The sequence below is a fragment of the Erithacus rubecula genome (assembly GCF_903797595.1).
Source record: "Erithacus rubecula genome assembly, chromosome: 17".
Taxonomy (NCBI): Eukaryota; Metazoa; Chordata; class Aves; order Passeriformes; family Muscicapidae; genus Erithacus; species Erithacus rubecula.
Window position 1 is genome coordinate 15,220,432 of NC_136669.1, and position 13,759 is coordinate 15,234,190.

At 50.2% G+C, this 13,759-nt stretch overlaps 1 protein-coding gene across 2 annotated transcripts; it reads right to left on the reverse strand.

Moving 5' to 3' along the window:
* Positions 1–1,483: 1,483 nt before the first annotated feature.
* LOC306809517 (uncharacterized protein) lies at positions 1,484–11,882 on the reverse strand. Of its 2 annotated transcripts, none has more exons than XM_079321131.1 (4): positions 11,681–11,882; positions 3,383–4,397; positions 3,085–3,257; positions 1,484–2,391 (listed from the first exon to the last, which is right to left on the reverse strand). In XM_079321131.1, exons 2-4 carry the CDS (start codon positions 3,789–3,791, stop codon positions 2,014–2,016), a joined length of 960 nt encoding a protein of 319 aa, XP_079177257.1. In that variant the 5' UTR covers positions 3,792–4,397; positions 11,681–11,882; the 3' UTR covers positions 1,484–2,013. The 2 variants fall into 2 exon arrangements, with proteins under 2 accessions (XP_079177257.1, XP_079177256.1); XM_079321130.1 differs by having other exon boundaries at positions 3,383–4,403.
* Positions 11,883–13,759: the final 1,877 nt, after the last annotated feature.

Below are 13,759 nucleotides of genomic sequence, written 5' to 3' on the forward strand. Positions count from 1 at the left end.
CACCTTACCTTGGTGGGAAAACCTTCCATGTTATGTGGGTGTCATAACATGACTCTACTTTTAAATAATAACTCAATGTTCCCTGATGTGATCAGGAGGCAAACGGCAGCTTGGGCACTTGGGCTGTATGTCTGTCTGAAATAAATGTCACAGTGGATGGATTAATTAACCAATCCAGGTGATTTATTTTTATTAATTTTTACTGGATTTCTTTAGCACTAAATAAGGGGCTGATGTGCAAGAGTTAGAAGTGAGAAAAGTTCTTAGAATACATTCAGGGAATAGAAAACCTAGTAGATTTTTTTTTTTTTCATTTTTAATTTTTTTAATGTTTTAAGAAATAGCCTAAGTCAGATTTAGAGAAGCTCTTTCAGAAAGCAGGGTGGTTTTAAGTACATATGCCAGGGAATAATAGCTGTTCTGCTCCTGTTTTTCTCTGAAACGTTGACAGACATTAGGAAACTGTGCCTGCTGAGTGCTGGTCATCCAGCCTCTTCTTTTCAAACCTGAGGTGTAAATTAGCTGCCTTGTGCAAAGGAGCAGAGCAACTGATATGTGTTTTTCTTCATTTGTTGCTTTTCAGAGGTCCCCAAAATTACACCAACATCAAAATGAATGACCACAGGCAGATGGCAGCAGACTTCTAGTGCTCCTGGGCACAGCTGGGTGTGACAGCTCTGGGGCCAGTGATATGTCTCAGGGGACCAGAGGGGGTGTCCAGCTCCCCCATTCACTGGGGCTGCTGCACAGACCTGCCACATGAATCTACATCTGTGCATGCATGTACAGCTCTGTGTGTGTGTACAAACACCTGAATTGATTTTTACCCTTAATTTTGACCTCAGACTCAAAGAGACCCCATAAACAGGCTGGAGACTTCTCACAGGCACAGGCTGTGCCAAGCATGGTGCCTGCACAGACAGAAGCCTTCTTGGCTGGTGCAGAGGAAGGACACATGCTCTGCCTCCTCTCAGGACTCACTGCTGGGTGCTGGGCCAAGGCCACTCCCATTAGACCTTTCCTCCTGGCAGGCAAGGCCAGTCTCTGGTCCTTCTGGACTCTTCACAGCCTCCCCTGTGCCCTTCTCGTCCAGGCAAGGGGGTTCTTAGCATCATGCCCTGCTCTGCTACAGCAGCTCTGCACCACTAGCAGCCTTCTCTAGGGGCAACTGGGGATCACAAACCCAATTGGTGGGGTGTGAAGGTAGTGTATGAAGGAAGGTATCCTGCCCAGGTAAATGGGTTAGAGGAGAGTTGAACACCCAGTTAATCAGCTCCTGCCTGGGTGCAACTTTTATTGGTATGGTCCTGCCCATATTTTGCCAGACAGTGGGCAGCAGCAGTACCAGACTCCAGATCTGCTGAGTTGGTGGGGTGAGAAGGGTGGAATCTGCTCAGTAAAAGATTGTTTCCTACACAGTCTTATCTATCCCTAATGGCACAGCAGCTGATCTGAGGCTCCAACAACATCGTGTGGAGCACTGGCACCCTGTGCTGTTCCATGCGTGGTGATAGTGACCCCAGACAGATCCTGCCTGCTCAATGACCGAGCGAGGGGTAGGGAAAATGCAGATACTGATCCCACACTCATTCTGAAACGTTGCATAGACAGATTTTTACTGAACAAGGTTCTGTGGAAGGGAGGGCAAGATTGATCATCATGGCATGAGAAGGAAGCTACCTGTGTCCTCGGAGTCCCACATTGCTGCTGTGTCTGTCTCACTGCATCTTTCCTTGCAGGCAGCTGTCTTCCACTGAGGTCTATGGACCCCAGCCAGCTCCAGTGCCAGCCAGGATGAGCAGCACAGGAGGAGCAAGGCCTCAGGCTTCCCAGTCCAGCCTCTTGTGCCTGGCAGCCCCTTCCAGTAAGCAGGGCTGGGAAGATGAAGCACTAGACACCTTATCTGCTAGGTGCTGCATGTAATCCTTGGGCAGCCTCTGAGAGATGGTTCTTCCTCCCGGCTCCATGCTGCCATTAGCACGACACTGCTGGCACACACAGGCCTTGCAGAGCTCAGATCAGCTCCATCTTGAACTGGCTGAAGTTTGGCATGGTGGGTGAGGGCTCACCCATGCTGCTGAAGGGGCCACAGGGCTGGGTGGCTGGCACAGTGCCATGGCTCACAGTGGAGCTGAGCTGCTGCAGTGTCATCAGCACCTCCTGCTGCAGCCGCTGCTGCTGCTCCTGCTGGCGCTCCAGGCGGCACTGCCGCTCCAACACTGCCTGCAGGGCCTGGCTCAGCTTCTGCACCTCCATCTGTACAGCATCCAGCTTCTCAGCCATGGCCGGACAGCTGGGAGCAGAGGGGGGCACTGGTCCACCGCAAGCAAGGCTGTGATTTCCTGGACCCACGGGGTTTGGTGAGGCAGTCTGAGTGCTGGCATCTTTGACCTGGAATAGAGGGAGGTGAGAGAGAAGGGAATGTGAAATACTATCATCTGCCCATTCAATGGTTTTTAACAAGAGATTCATTCTGCACTTAGCTACAAGGCTCAGAGAAGAGCTCTCAGAGAAAGCCATCACCTTGTTGCAGACCTCTAGACCTCACTATGAGCTCTGCTTCAGCCCCACCCAGCCCCTAAGCTGCTGCTCATCAGAGCCCCTGGTGCACCATGTTAGCACGTGCTGATCCATCCTGGATGAGCACTGCTGATCAGCAGTGGGGCTGCATTTGCTCTTTGTAGGGACAGAAACAACATCTGCCAGATTTTGCTTTCCAGCCTTGGGTGGCTGGAAGAACCTCCTGAGATGGTTCTGACACCAAGCCTTGAAAAGAGGTTTGTGAGCTGCCAGTTGGAGGCCAAGCCTGGCAGTGACTGGCATCTCCATGGCTGGCAGCGAGTGCTGGCTGGAGGTGAGTGAGCCCATGGCCTCACCCCCACCCAGAGGGGCTTCCCAAATACATGCGCCAAGTGTCAGGGTTAGCATTGCTGGGGAGTGCAGCTAGCAGAAATTGGGGGCACTTTCAATCCTATGAGCCTGCCCCACCGCATGGTGTAGCTGTAGCAGGGTGCTGTGCAGGACCGGCCAGACATCAGCAGCTCCTGTCCAGAGCACCTGGGATCTCCCTTCCTGCCATCCTACCATTTTCTGCAAGAGGATAGCTCTGTCCACAATCTTCTTTTTCACCATCAGGACTGAGTTCTGGGTGGGAGGTGTGATCAGCTGCCCTCGGCTGGGCAGTGGCTGGGGCAGGGGGGCCAGGTCCCCCAGAGCAGTCCTTGGAGCCAGGGCTGTGCCTGTGGAGCTGTCATCATCTGCAACAACAGAGAGAGAAACACCTCAAAAGGAGGCTATTGGGGGGTCTCCAGTGGGGAATGGGGCCCTTTCATGAGCCCAGCAGTGCCAGGAAGTGGCCATGGTGAACCCCAGTGGGCCTTACCGTTCCCAGGGGCCAGCCCCACAGGCAGAGTGTCCCCAGGCCGCCCACTGTCCTTGCAGAGCGAGGCCACACCAACAATGTGGATGCTCTCCTTGGTGTCCTGGCTGCCAGCAGAGCAGGGTGCCTGGCTGCCCATAGGATCCCCGGTGGGCAGTGCAGGCTGCCGGGTGCCCAGCAGCCTTGGGGCCTCAGCCTCGTGCCCCTGCAGTGGAGGCCATGGCTGGTCCCCATCCCAGCCAGCTGCCACTGACCCTGGCTCCACACTCTTCCTCTTGAGGAAGAGGTATACGGCCTGTGGCGTCACCTGGATGTCATCCAGCTCCAGCACCTTCTTGATCTTGCGGAAGCTCAGCCCAGCCCTGCGCAGCTCCACAATCCTCCTCTTGGCATGGTCATCCAGCCGGCCCATTGCTGCCGGCACCCCTCCTGTGCCCAGCACTACATCCCTGGAGTGCGGCCGTGCTGGGGATGCTGGCACCCCCCTGCCAGCTCTGTGCCCTGTGATGGTGCTCAGGCTCAGCTAGTGCCTTGCTGTCAGGCTGCTGGCCCTCACCCTGCATCCATGTGGTACCATCCCCAGCAGTGACACAGTTTCCAGGTGGAAAGGGTGAAGGAGGTGGCTCTTCCCACCAGAGTAAATATGGACAGCCCCAAGCCTGTCCCTTGCTCACGTGGAGCCCCTTTAGAGAGAAGGGTCCAGCTTGGTCCCCCAGTCTGCCAAGGGCACAGAGGATGGTGACGGGCTTGGCTCTGCCCAGTGCCCCAAACTGGACATCAATCCCACCCTGCCAGCAGCACAGTGAGGAATCAGAGGTGGTCAGGATCCCAAGCAGCAACTCAGTGTCCCAGGAAGCCTGGTACGAGTCCTGGGAAGTGATAGTTCATCACACGAGGCCGGCAGCACCTTGTTGTGTTTTCCTGGTGGCCCAGGTCACGGTGAGCAGAACTGCAGAAACTCCATGTGGGAACTGCTGGTGCTGTAGAGCCTGCCCTTGAGTCTGGAGACAACAGCGTCCTGTACCTTCGGGAGAAGCAAATGCAACCACTGATATACTCGTTGTAAAGAAAGCACGGCTATAAATATAATGGCTGTACTTCCTGTGCTTCCCTTTCACACCAGGTACATGCCTGTACCACGCAGGGATCCTATATATGTCTATGCATGCACATGTGTGTGTCTATACAACTATGGTGGAGAGTTTTTTCCACTTTCTACCAAATTCCTTAATCTGCAGGCATTTTTTGGACCCTCAGTGCTGCAGCTGCTCCCTAAAGGACACACTTCTGGGTTTCACTTCACTAAAGTAAGTATCTTCCAAGAATTCCCAGAAGGCAGCAAAACACTTCCAATTAAGAGACTACCTCAAATGGCTGCTGCCAAACTTTGCAAGGCACATGTCGATCTTAAAAAAGACAATAATGTGTTATGTTGGCCAAGGAGAGACAGAAACTATTGGACGTCAGCCTCAGAGAGAAATGGAGTCACTTAATTTGACAGAGGAGTTTTGCCCTCTGCATCTTACTTGCTCCCTGGCAAAAGAAAGATACATTAACTCCAGAGATGTAGACTGTACTTTGATCCAGCTCTGTTTATGTCTAAAGGCCACCCCATGCCCTGCTGTGTACATTAGGGACCTTGTAGATAAGAGTTGGGGCAGTGGATATTGGAAAACAGACATCCTTGGATACAGATGCTACAATTGCAGAGCAAGAGCAAAAGGTCAGAAATTCTCAACCTTCCCCATGTCAGGGGAAGATGATCCAAGGAGACTGCTACCTTGAAGCTGCAGGTATGAGGAGCTTGAGCCCTGGCAATATACTCTGCCCTCCTCCCAGAGTGCCTCTAGACATGACCAGAGGACACTGGAGTATCTGAGCAGCTGATGACAGAAACATATAATTTACATAAATGCCAGGAAAGCCAATAGCTATGGCTGCAGCTTTCACCAGCCTCCACATGGAAGATGAGGAGACCACCTTGGAGAAGCACCAACTACACACTGCATCTCCTCCCGCTCCCTCTCCACCAAAGATGTTGCTCTCTGTGTACCATCCCCATGTCCCAAATCCCTCCTTCATCACATGCTCATCCCCTTCAGCCCTTCCCCAGCCCTCAACTGAGGTCCTACCACCCTGCCCTGATGGAGTTCCCTTCACTTTCCATGGCCAGGTTGGGAGTGACATGGTTCCTCTAATGGTTGCTTACACCACTTGGGAAAAGTTAATCCACTGGTAGTTTTGCAGGATAGGAAAAGGGAGCACAAAAAACTCCCTTTGTGTAAGAAAACTCACAGCAATTGTGTGAGCTTACTGTCTGCCTCTTAACACTTTCCCTTTTGTGGATATCAGGAACACAGACAGGGTTCATCTCCAGAACAACAGTCTCATCTGGACTGACTCAACCTTTGCTATTTCTGAAATAGAGCAGCACCACAAAGTTGGCTCAGCTTGCCATTTCCATACAAAGACCAGGTGCCATGAGCTGAGTGTGGACAATAAAAGCCCCCTGTTCCAAAATCCTGCTTGCCTCCACCTCCCTGGCTGTCACACTGTGATCCAGCCACAGCTGCAAGTCCTTTGGCAAACCCAGATTCTGCAGCCACATATTATTCCTCTGCAAGCTGCAATGGCTCCTCATGGTCTGAAAGTGTCTTCCCCCTCCACACCCCTTATGTTTTGCAGTGGGATGGGGATCCCAGGGGGAAGCTGCAGTGACTAGAACACTCAGTTTACTTAGTTCCTATCAGAGGGCTGTCATGCAGCACCCACAGGCTACAAGTTTTTCCCCTTGGTGGGTTGGCTTCTGAGACCTTACACAGCCAGCTGCATATACACATTTGTATGTGCATGCCTTGTTACACCACCATGACTCCAACAGGAATTTTACTCAGCGTGCCAGTTTAGGTGTCTGTCCAAATTTCAGATTAGCTACCCTTTTTTCAGTTGCTGATGAATGCTTGCAATGCCTGAAGTCTTTATGTACTTAGTTGTAGTTGGGAAAGCTCCTTTACCCTGGTATTACTGCTGATACTGCTCTGTTCCATAACTCTGCATGCAGCTATATCCACAGAAACACAGACCAGAGCCTGGAGCAGCCTTCCCATCACTGGGATTTTTTCTAGTTCCCATTCTCTCTGGCCCAGATAACATTACCTACAAAATAAAACAGCCTCAAGAGAGGAGAAAGAAGGCAGCATGCCCCAGACTTCCTTTCAGAGCAGAGTGGATTTAAGGTCTAAAAAAAATGAAGAGCATGAACTCAGGTTTCCTACAATTGAAGTGATGTAACCACTAGCCTCAGGCCAAGCAGACTCTTCCTCTGCACAATTTGTTCCTGTGCTTGTGCAAGCCCCCACTCCAGGAGATGACCAGAGAGAGGACCTCCCCAGTGTCCATCCTGCAAGTCCTTAGGGTAGAGCTCCCTCACCTGCCTGCACACACATTCACCCCAGCCACTATCACCCGTCTCTCCCACAGTTCTTCTGGAGCTCTGATTACCTGGTTTTGAATGCCAAATTGCCCAAGAATGAAACATTAATTGTGTGACTATGGAGTTGGCTCATGTCTGGGAAGATTAACTTCCCTCATTCATCTGACAGCTGCTCTTGGATACAGACAGTTTTTATCCTTGGGAGGTATAAGCAAAGCTGCTTCCAGAATTCATGCTGGGGGGAAGCAAGGAAGTTAATCCTTCAACAGACATGGCATAGGTAGCTGTGCTACCCTGGGACTGTGTTTTCTCAATAGCTGTTTCAGCTTCACCCGTGGCCAGCCTGGCCCATGAGATGGAACAGCCTTGGAGAGATGGAGGCATTTATGTACAGTCATGGGGCAGCAGATATAGAGGTGGACCAACAGGTTCCACCAGAGAAACAAATTGCTGATGCTGAGAACAGATGTGATTGAATGAGAGGAAGGAGAGAAGCAAAGGCTGCGACCCACAGGGAGCATGAAGATGCAGAGCAAGAAGATACAGCTCATTTTGTCCAGTGTCAGCAATTGAAAACAGACACTTTATGTAAACATGCCAAAGCATGTTGAGCTCAAGGGCTTGCTGTGCTGCACAGTGTCATATACTCCACAGAGTCAAAATACTCCTGCCCTAAGAAGGTCCATGTAAGATCATGAAGAACAAAGCTGGATGTGGCTGTTTCTTTCCTTTCAATTCTCTTTGTACAGTGCAAGGACAATGTAGGAGGGCATGGGAAACAGTTTACCTCATTCACAATGGATTCAGTGTTGCCACAACGGTATTGATCCTCATGGACCCTGTAAGGAGACACAAGCCAAATCTCTGAGATCTGGGCTTTTTGATTAATAACAGCTTGACAAGGTTCTCTTGCCCACAGTTTCCTTTGTCTGATTTCCAGACCTCCTCTCAGACCCCAGGCACACCCTGGGAAGCTGAAGCAGCTGCAAGCAGCTGGGGAGGGACACTCATCCATCTTGTTTAGTTTTGTTGTTTTCCCACAGTGTTCTGGATAGCTGCTGCAAAACCTGGCAAGACAAGTCCTTTTTCATTCTGCATTAGCTTGGAGGGGAAAAGAAAAATTAAAAACATCTCCCAGAAGCACAGGGATGACAGTCCTGGTTTACATGGGATTCAGACATGGATTCAGACAGCAAGGAGTGTATCAAGTAGGGAAGAGGAACTGTGATAGGAGTGTCTGCTAGGAATGCCCAAATCCTCACCCTGCAGAGGACTGTGCTCTGAACACAGTGTCCATGGGCAGGACAATCCTTCACTAGGCTTCTTGCCCGCTGGGTCCTGTTCCAGAGCCTGCCTGGCACAGCTTGGAAAGGACATGGATAGTTTTTGGTTATTCATGCAGAGAAATGTTTCACTGCAATAGGGACAGACTGGGAAATCTTAGCTCTGTGGAGACAGGTAATCAGAAAGGGCTCACAGAATCACAGAATATCCTGAGTTGGACCCACAAGGATCACCGAGTCCAACTCCTGACCCTGCACAGGACAGCCCCAAGAATAGCAATGAGCTAGCCAAGGTAGTTCAGTGGAACTTAGCTTGGAAGAAGATGAACAGCATTAGGTGTCCAATGCTGAAATATTGCCAAAGCAGGAACATCTGTGCAAGGGAAAAATGACCATTTCTTCTAGGCTGCAATTGTACACAGTACCACTGTTTTGTGGGATCTCCAAGCCTTATGGAGGCAATAGCATTATTTAACAGCACTGAGTGTAGTGAGGCTGCATCCCACCTTACACTGCCCTTTCTTGGTGAAGGAGCAGCTCTGTTACAAGTTTTATCAAAAGTTGATGGGTCAGATGAATTTAGATGGTGCTGCTACCTGAGCCATGCTGGCTCCCCTCTGAAGGGCTAACCTCAGAAGAAGATTTTAATCAAGTTGTACTTCAGACAAATGCCATCAAAATGGCAGAGAGAAAGGGCTGGCTGTCTGGCCCAGGATCTGAAGTGAGCTGTTTAGAGCGCACAGCTCAGTTTGATCAATCACCTGCTCTGACAACTGCTTCACTCAACTTTAGGCTTCAAGCAGTTGAGGAGCTACCCCTGCCTGGTCACACTTTAAAAATCAGATCCTCACATGGAAAACACAAAAAAATTATGGTTCTACTTTAAGATTTGCAGAATGTGAACATTGAAGAAAGTTGGATCTCCACAAGGTCTCTTTAACAGTTCTGGGGATTGCAAAAAAAATTGTGAGTACAGTGATGCACACAGTTTGCTCTTGCCTCAGACAATGTCACTACAGCCTGGAGCTCATTAGAGAATAGCGTATAGTTATATGGCGGGAAGATAAAGAGGATTGTGTTGGGATGTTCAGGGGCACAGGGTAAAAACACTGCATTAGTGCTGTTAGGCCTGTTACCTCATGTTTGAGGGGAGAAAGGGAACAGTATCAGGAATACTGGAAAATCCTCCCTATCGGTGAAAGGGTCCCAGGCTACACACCACAGAGCAGAGACACTGTATAAAATCACACTTCGATAGCCTCAAACAAAAAGGCTTTGCACTGGATAGACTCTTCCACAGTCCAAAACCCAACATTTTATTACCTGGTCTGAAAAACTCAGTATGGTTGTGATGTTGTGTCTGGTAAAGGTCAGGTATGTATTAAATTATTTGGAGCATCCAAACACGGTATTAAGAACTGTGGAACCACAGCTTGAAGGAACAAGATGCTTTCACAGAGCACCTGGGAATGCTTGTGGGAGAGGTGCAGGCTAGATTTCACATCCTGGCTCCAAAACCTACCTCTGCCTTCACACTGAACAAATTCATCAAGGTGAACTTTAGTATTCAGACAAGCACAATATCTCACTGTCCTGCCTTTACCTATGCATCTCTGTAAAGCATTATGCACTTTGAGTCACTGCTCTCCACAGATACAGCCCTTCCAGCAGAGAGAGCTGCACTGGCTACACCACAAGCACACCTTGAATTTCTAGTCTTTGACATGCCTGAAGAGGAAAGAAATAAATCACTGCAAAGTGTAACATAGCATTTATTCCTTGTAGTGAAACTAGGATGTTTGGCCAAGTTTAGCATTGAGCAGGTTTATTCCTATATCAGCATCAGGGCATAAGAGTATTGCAGGAACATGAGCATCAAGGCACAGTTTTTAAGCTAAAAGCCCTGAAGTATACAAATGTATGCACTGACACATCCAGGGGCAGACAGTCATGAAGTCCTAAACCTGTTCATGGCCCAGCTACCAGTGTGCACTGCAAGAATAGCCTTAGACGTCAAGAGAGGCCTGATGTTCAGGAACTATGGCAGATGACTTAATAGACCTGTAAGTATTTCAGCTAAATTGCTAAATTCACACCATTCTGCAATAACAACTAAGGCTGTTTCTACACATTTGGATAAAAAGTTTCCAAGTCCTCAGAAGAAAAATGCCCCATCCTGTAATTCTTCTAAGGAAGCCACACAGACTGTAGCCTCTGGAGCCAGACACACATCTACCCCTAGCCTCACAGAGGTGCAGGAGTGACAGACTGAACAGGGACGCAGACCAAAGATTTTCCAGCACAGGGAAAATACCAGTGTCCAGAGGCTGTGGGCTGAGCCAGTGGTGCAGTGCAATCCCCATAAATGCTAAGCAATGCCTGGTACAGAGCTCACAGCTCAGCATGATAAAGCCAGTGTTGCTGTGGGCAGAATGACCCACTCATTGCCTGGACCTCCAGGACCTCAAGGAGAGCTTTCTAATAGCTGCCACCATAACCCAAAGCCAATACAAAGGAAGGACAAATGAAGCTTCAGTCACAAGTCGGTGCAATACAGGAGATAAGCATCCTCAGCCTCAGGCAACCTTTGGAGACAATTGCCCCAACCCCACTGGCAGCTCACCTGGGGAGGTGACTGTGAATAGCCTCACCTCAGCAGCAGCCTGGGAGTGCAGGAGGGAAGCAACAGAAAAGCAAGAAGTAAGCTCTGAAGTAAGAGCCAAAAGCAGCACTCAGACAGCTCTGTTATTTCATCTCCTGCTTATCCACCAACACATGGGCAGTATCCACAGGAATCTGCGCTTCACTGGAGAATTGCTGGGCAGGCTTCTGAGTTCAAGAAGCGGATGGAGGACAGCACTTCAGATTGGGCATGGCACTCCCAGCTGTGACACTGAACCTCAGCATGGCACCGAACCTCAGTCAGCATGGCACCAGTCTCAGCATGGCTCCGAACCTCAGCATGGCACCAAACCTCAGCATGGCATCAGCCTCAGCACGGCACCGAACCTCAGCATGGACCGAATCTCAGCACGGCACCGAACCTCAGCATGGCACTGAACCTCAGCATGGCACCGAACCTCAGCATGGACCGAACCTCAGCATGGCACTGAATCTCAGCATGGCACCGAACCTCAGCATGGCACCAGCCTCAGCACGGCACCGAACCTCAGCATGACACCAGCCTCAGCACGGCACCGAACCTCAGCATGGCACTGAACCTCAGCACGGCACCGAACCTCAGCATGGCACTGAACCTCAGCACGGCACCGAACCTCAGCATGGCACTAGCCTCAGCACGGCACCGAACCTCAGCATGGACCGAAGCTCAGCACGGCACCGAAGCTCAGCACGGCACCGAACCTCAGCATGGCACCGAACCTCAGCATGGCACCGAACCTCAGCATGGCACCGAACCTCCGCACGGCACCAGCCTCAGCACAGCCGCGGGCCCTAGAGCCCTGTCCTGCTGCACCGTCCCTGTTCTCACACCACTGCCAGGAGCTCCTCTCATCCTTCCCCACGCCACTCCCAGCACCCAACCAGCTCAATGCACAGAAGCGAAGAGACAGAGCACCCACGTACAGGGACTCCCGACGGCTGCCGGGGTCCTCTCAGGCGACGGCACCAACTCGCTGCCGCGTTCTCCGGCGGCTGGCAGTAGCCAGCTGCCCGCACAGCCCGGCTCTCCCGGAGCCAACTTTCCGGAGGGGCGGCTGTTTGAAAAGCTCCTGCCGTCTTTGTTTGGTTGGGGCAGAGCCAGCAAGGGCTGCCGGGAAGGTCACCCAGGAGGACACCGATGTACAGGGAGGGCGGAGCGCTCCTCGTAACCCTTTCGGGGCAGCCGCGCTCCAGAGGCTGTGGAGCCGCGTCACCCTAGGGCACAGAGCTGTGTGTGCCGTTCGGAGACGGCCCGGGCGGGGCTGGTCACAACCGTGCCGGAGCATGGAGGAGCAGCCAGACGGGGGCAGCGCTGCCGTCCTTACAGGTCCTCTTCAGCCCGGGAAGCGGCGGCTCCGTCCCTGCGGGGGGATGCTGGCCGCGCTGTGCCAGCTGGGCCGGCGTGGGGCACAGCGGGGCCATTCGCTCTGAAACTGAAGCGGACACGTGCTTTGAGCTGTTCTCATCTCTGCTGTACAAGTCTCTCTCCTCGCTCAGGCTTGGCTTAAAGGCTCATCCTGCCAGCTGCTGGCAGCCCCTGGAAGCGGATCAGACCCCCCACACGCTGCCCCCACCGTCGTGGGGCTGGCCCTGCGGCTCGCACCTCTTCAGGAACCTGCTTCAGCTAACAGCTGGCAGGAAACCTTTCTCACAGTACTATTATTTGTCTGCTGGTTCAGTGACCTTACCTGCCTACCCCTGGAGAAATGAGAGCTGGTATGAGAATAAGGGTCTGCAGGGCTTTGGCACCAGTTAGTCTTTATGGCTTTGCCATAACTGAGAAAGAAAAAAAATGTTAAACACTGTGGATGCAGACAGGTGGGTTTCAGGCTCTGCTCCCAGGGAACAAGGGACAGGATAAGGGCAAATGGCCTCAAGTTGCACCAGGGGTGGTTTTGTGTGGTCATTAGGGAAATACTCCTCGCAGAATGGGTGGTGAGGCATTAGAAGAGGCTGCCCATGGCAGAATCACCATCTCTGAAAGTGTTCAAAAACATTTGTAGATGTGGCACTTGGGGACACAGTTTAGTGGTCGCTTGGCAGTGCTGAGGGAATGGCATTGGAATTAGACTCAATGATCTTAGAGGGCTTTTCCAACCTAAATGATTCCATGATTCTAATCTAATAGCACTCCTTTGACATACTGCAGTTTCTCATTGAACCCATGCGAACCTTTAGTAGATTACAAAATTGCCTGTGAGGGAAATATGCCCTTTAGCAAGATGTGTGGAGAACAACTTCCTTTTTGCTTTCTTCGGGGTTTTGTTTGTTTTCTTTCTTTGTTTGTTTTCTGTTAAAAAAGGACTGCAATATGATATTGGCTTTTACATTTAAATAATATATTTTATATTTTGCATTTACATATAAGTGTATTTATATATATATTTATATGCATTTATCATAAGTATTTGGATATATATAGATGCCTTTATTTAGCTGTTTGTTAGTATAATATAATCTACCAGTTTAAGTATGTAGTGCATAGGTTATAGAAATAGTAGTGTGGTGAATATACAAAGGCCTATATATTATAGGCCTTAACTAAACACTGGGTGTTAAAATACCTCTATGTGACCAAAACAAATGGTGTAAGGCAATCATTTTATCCCCCTTTTCCACTGACTGAATTCTCCTAGTAATAAGATAACCATGACACAAACCAAATTGTCCTCCACAGCACTGGAGGACAATTAGAAAATACCAGGTTAGATTTAAAGAGGACATACTAAATCCTTATCAGAGGATGTAAACCAACAGGATGGAGACACAAGGAGGAATAAAATACATTAACTTGACACACAGGATGAAGATAAGACAGAGTACGAAGAGATCAAATAGAAGAATTCCTATAACATCAAACAGTTCACAAGAACGTTTGAATAGTGTATGGACTGTATGAATATCCATGTACCTCAGTAATGTAGCAGTATATATATCACACTCTCTGACTTTACCAGTGTGGTTTTTAGCCAAAAGCCAAGGGCACCCCAGCAGTGTTTAATT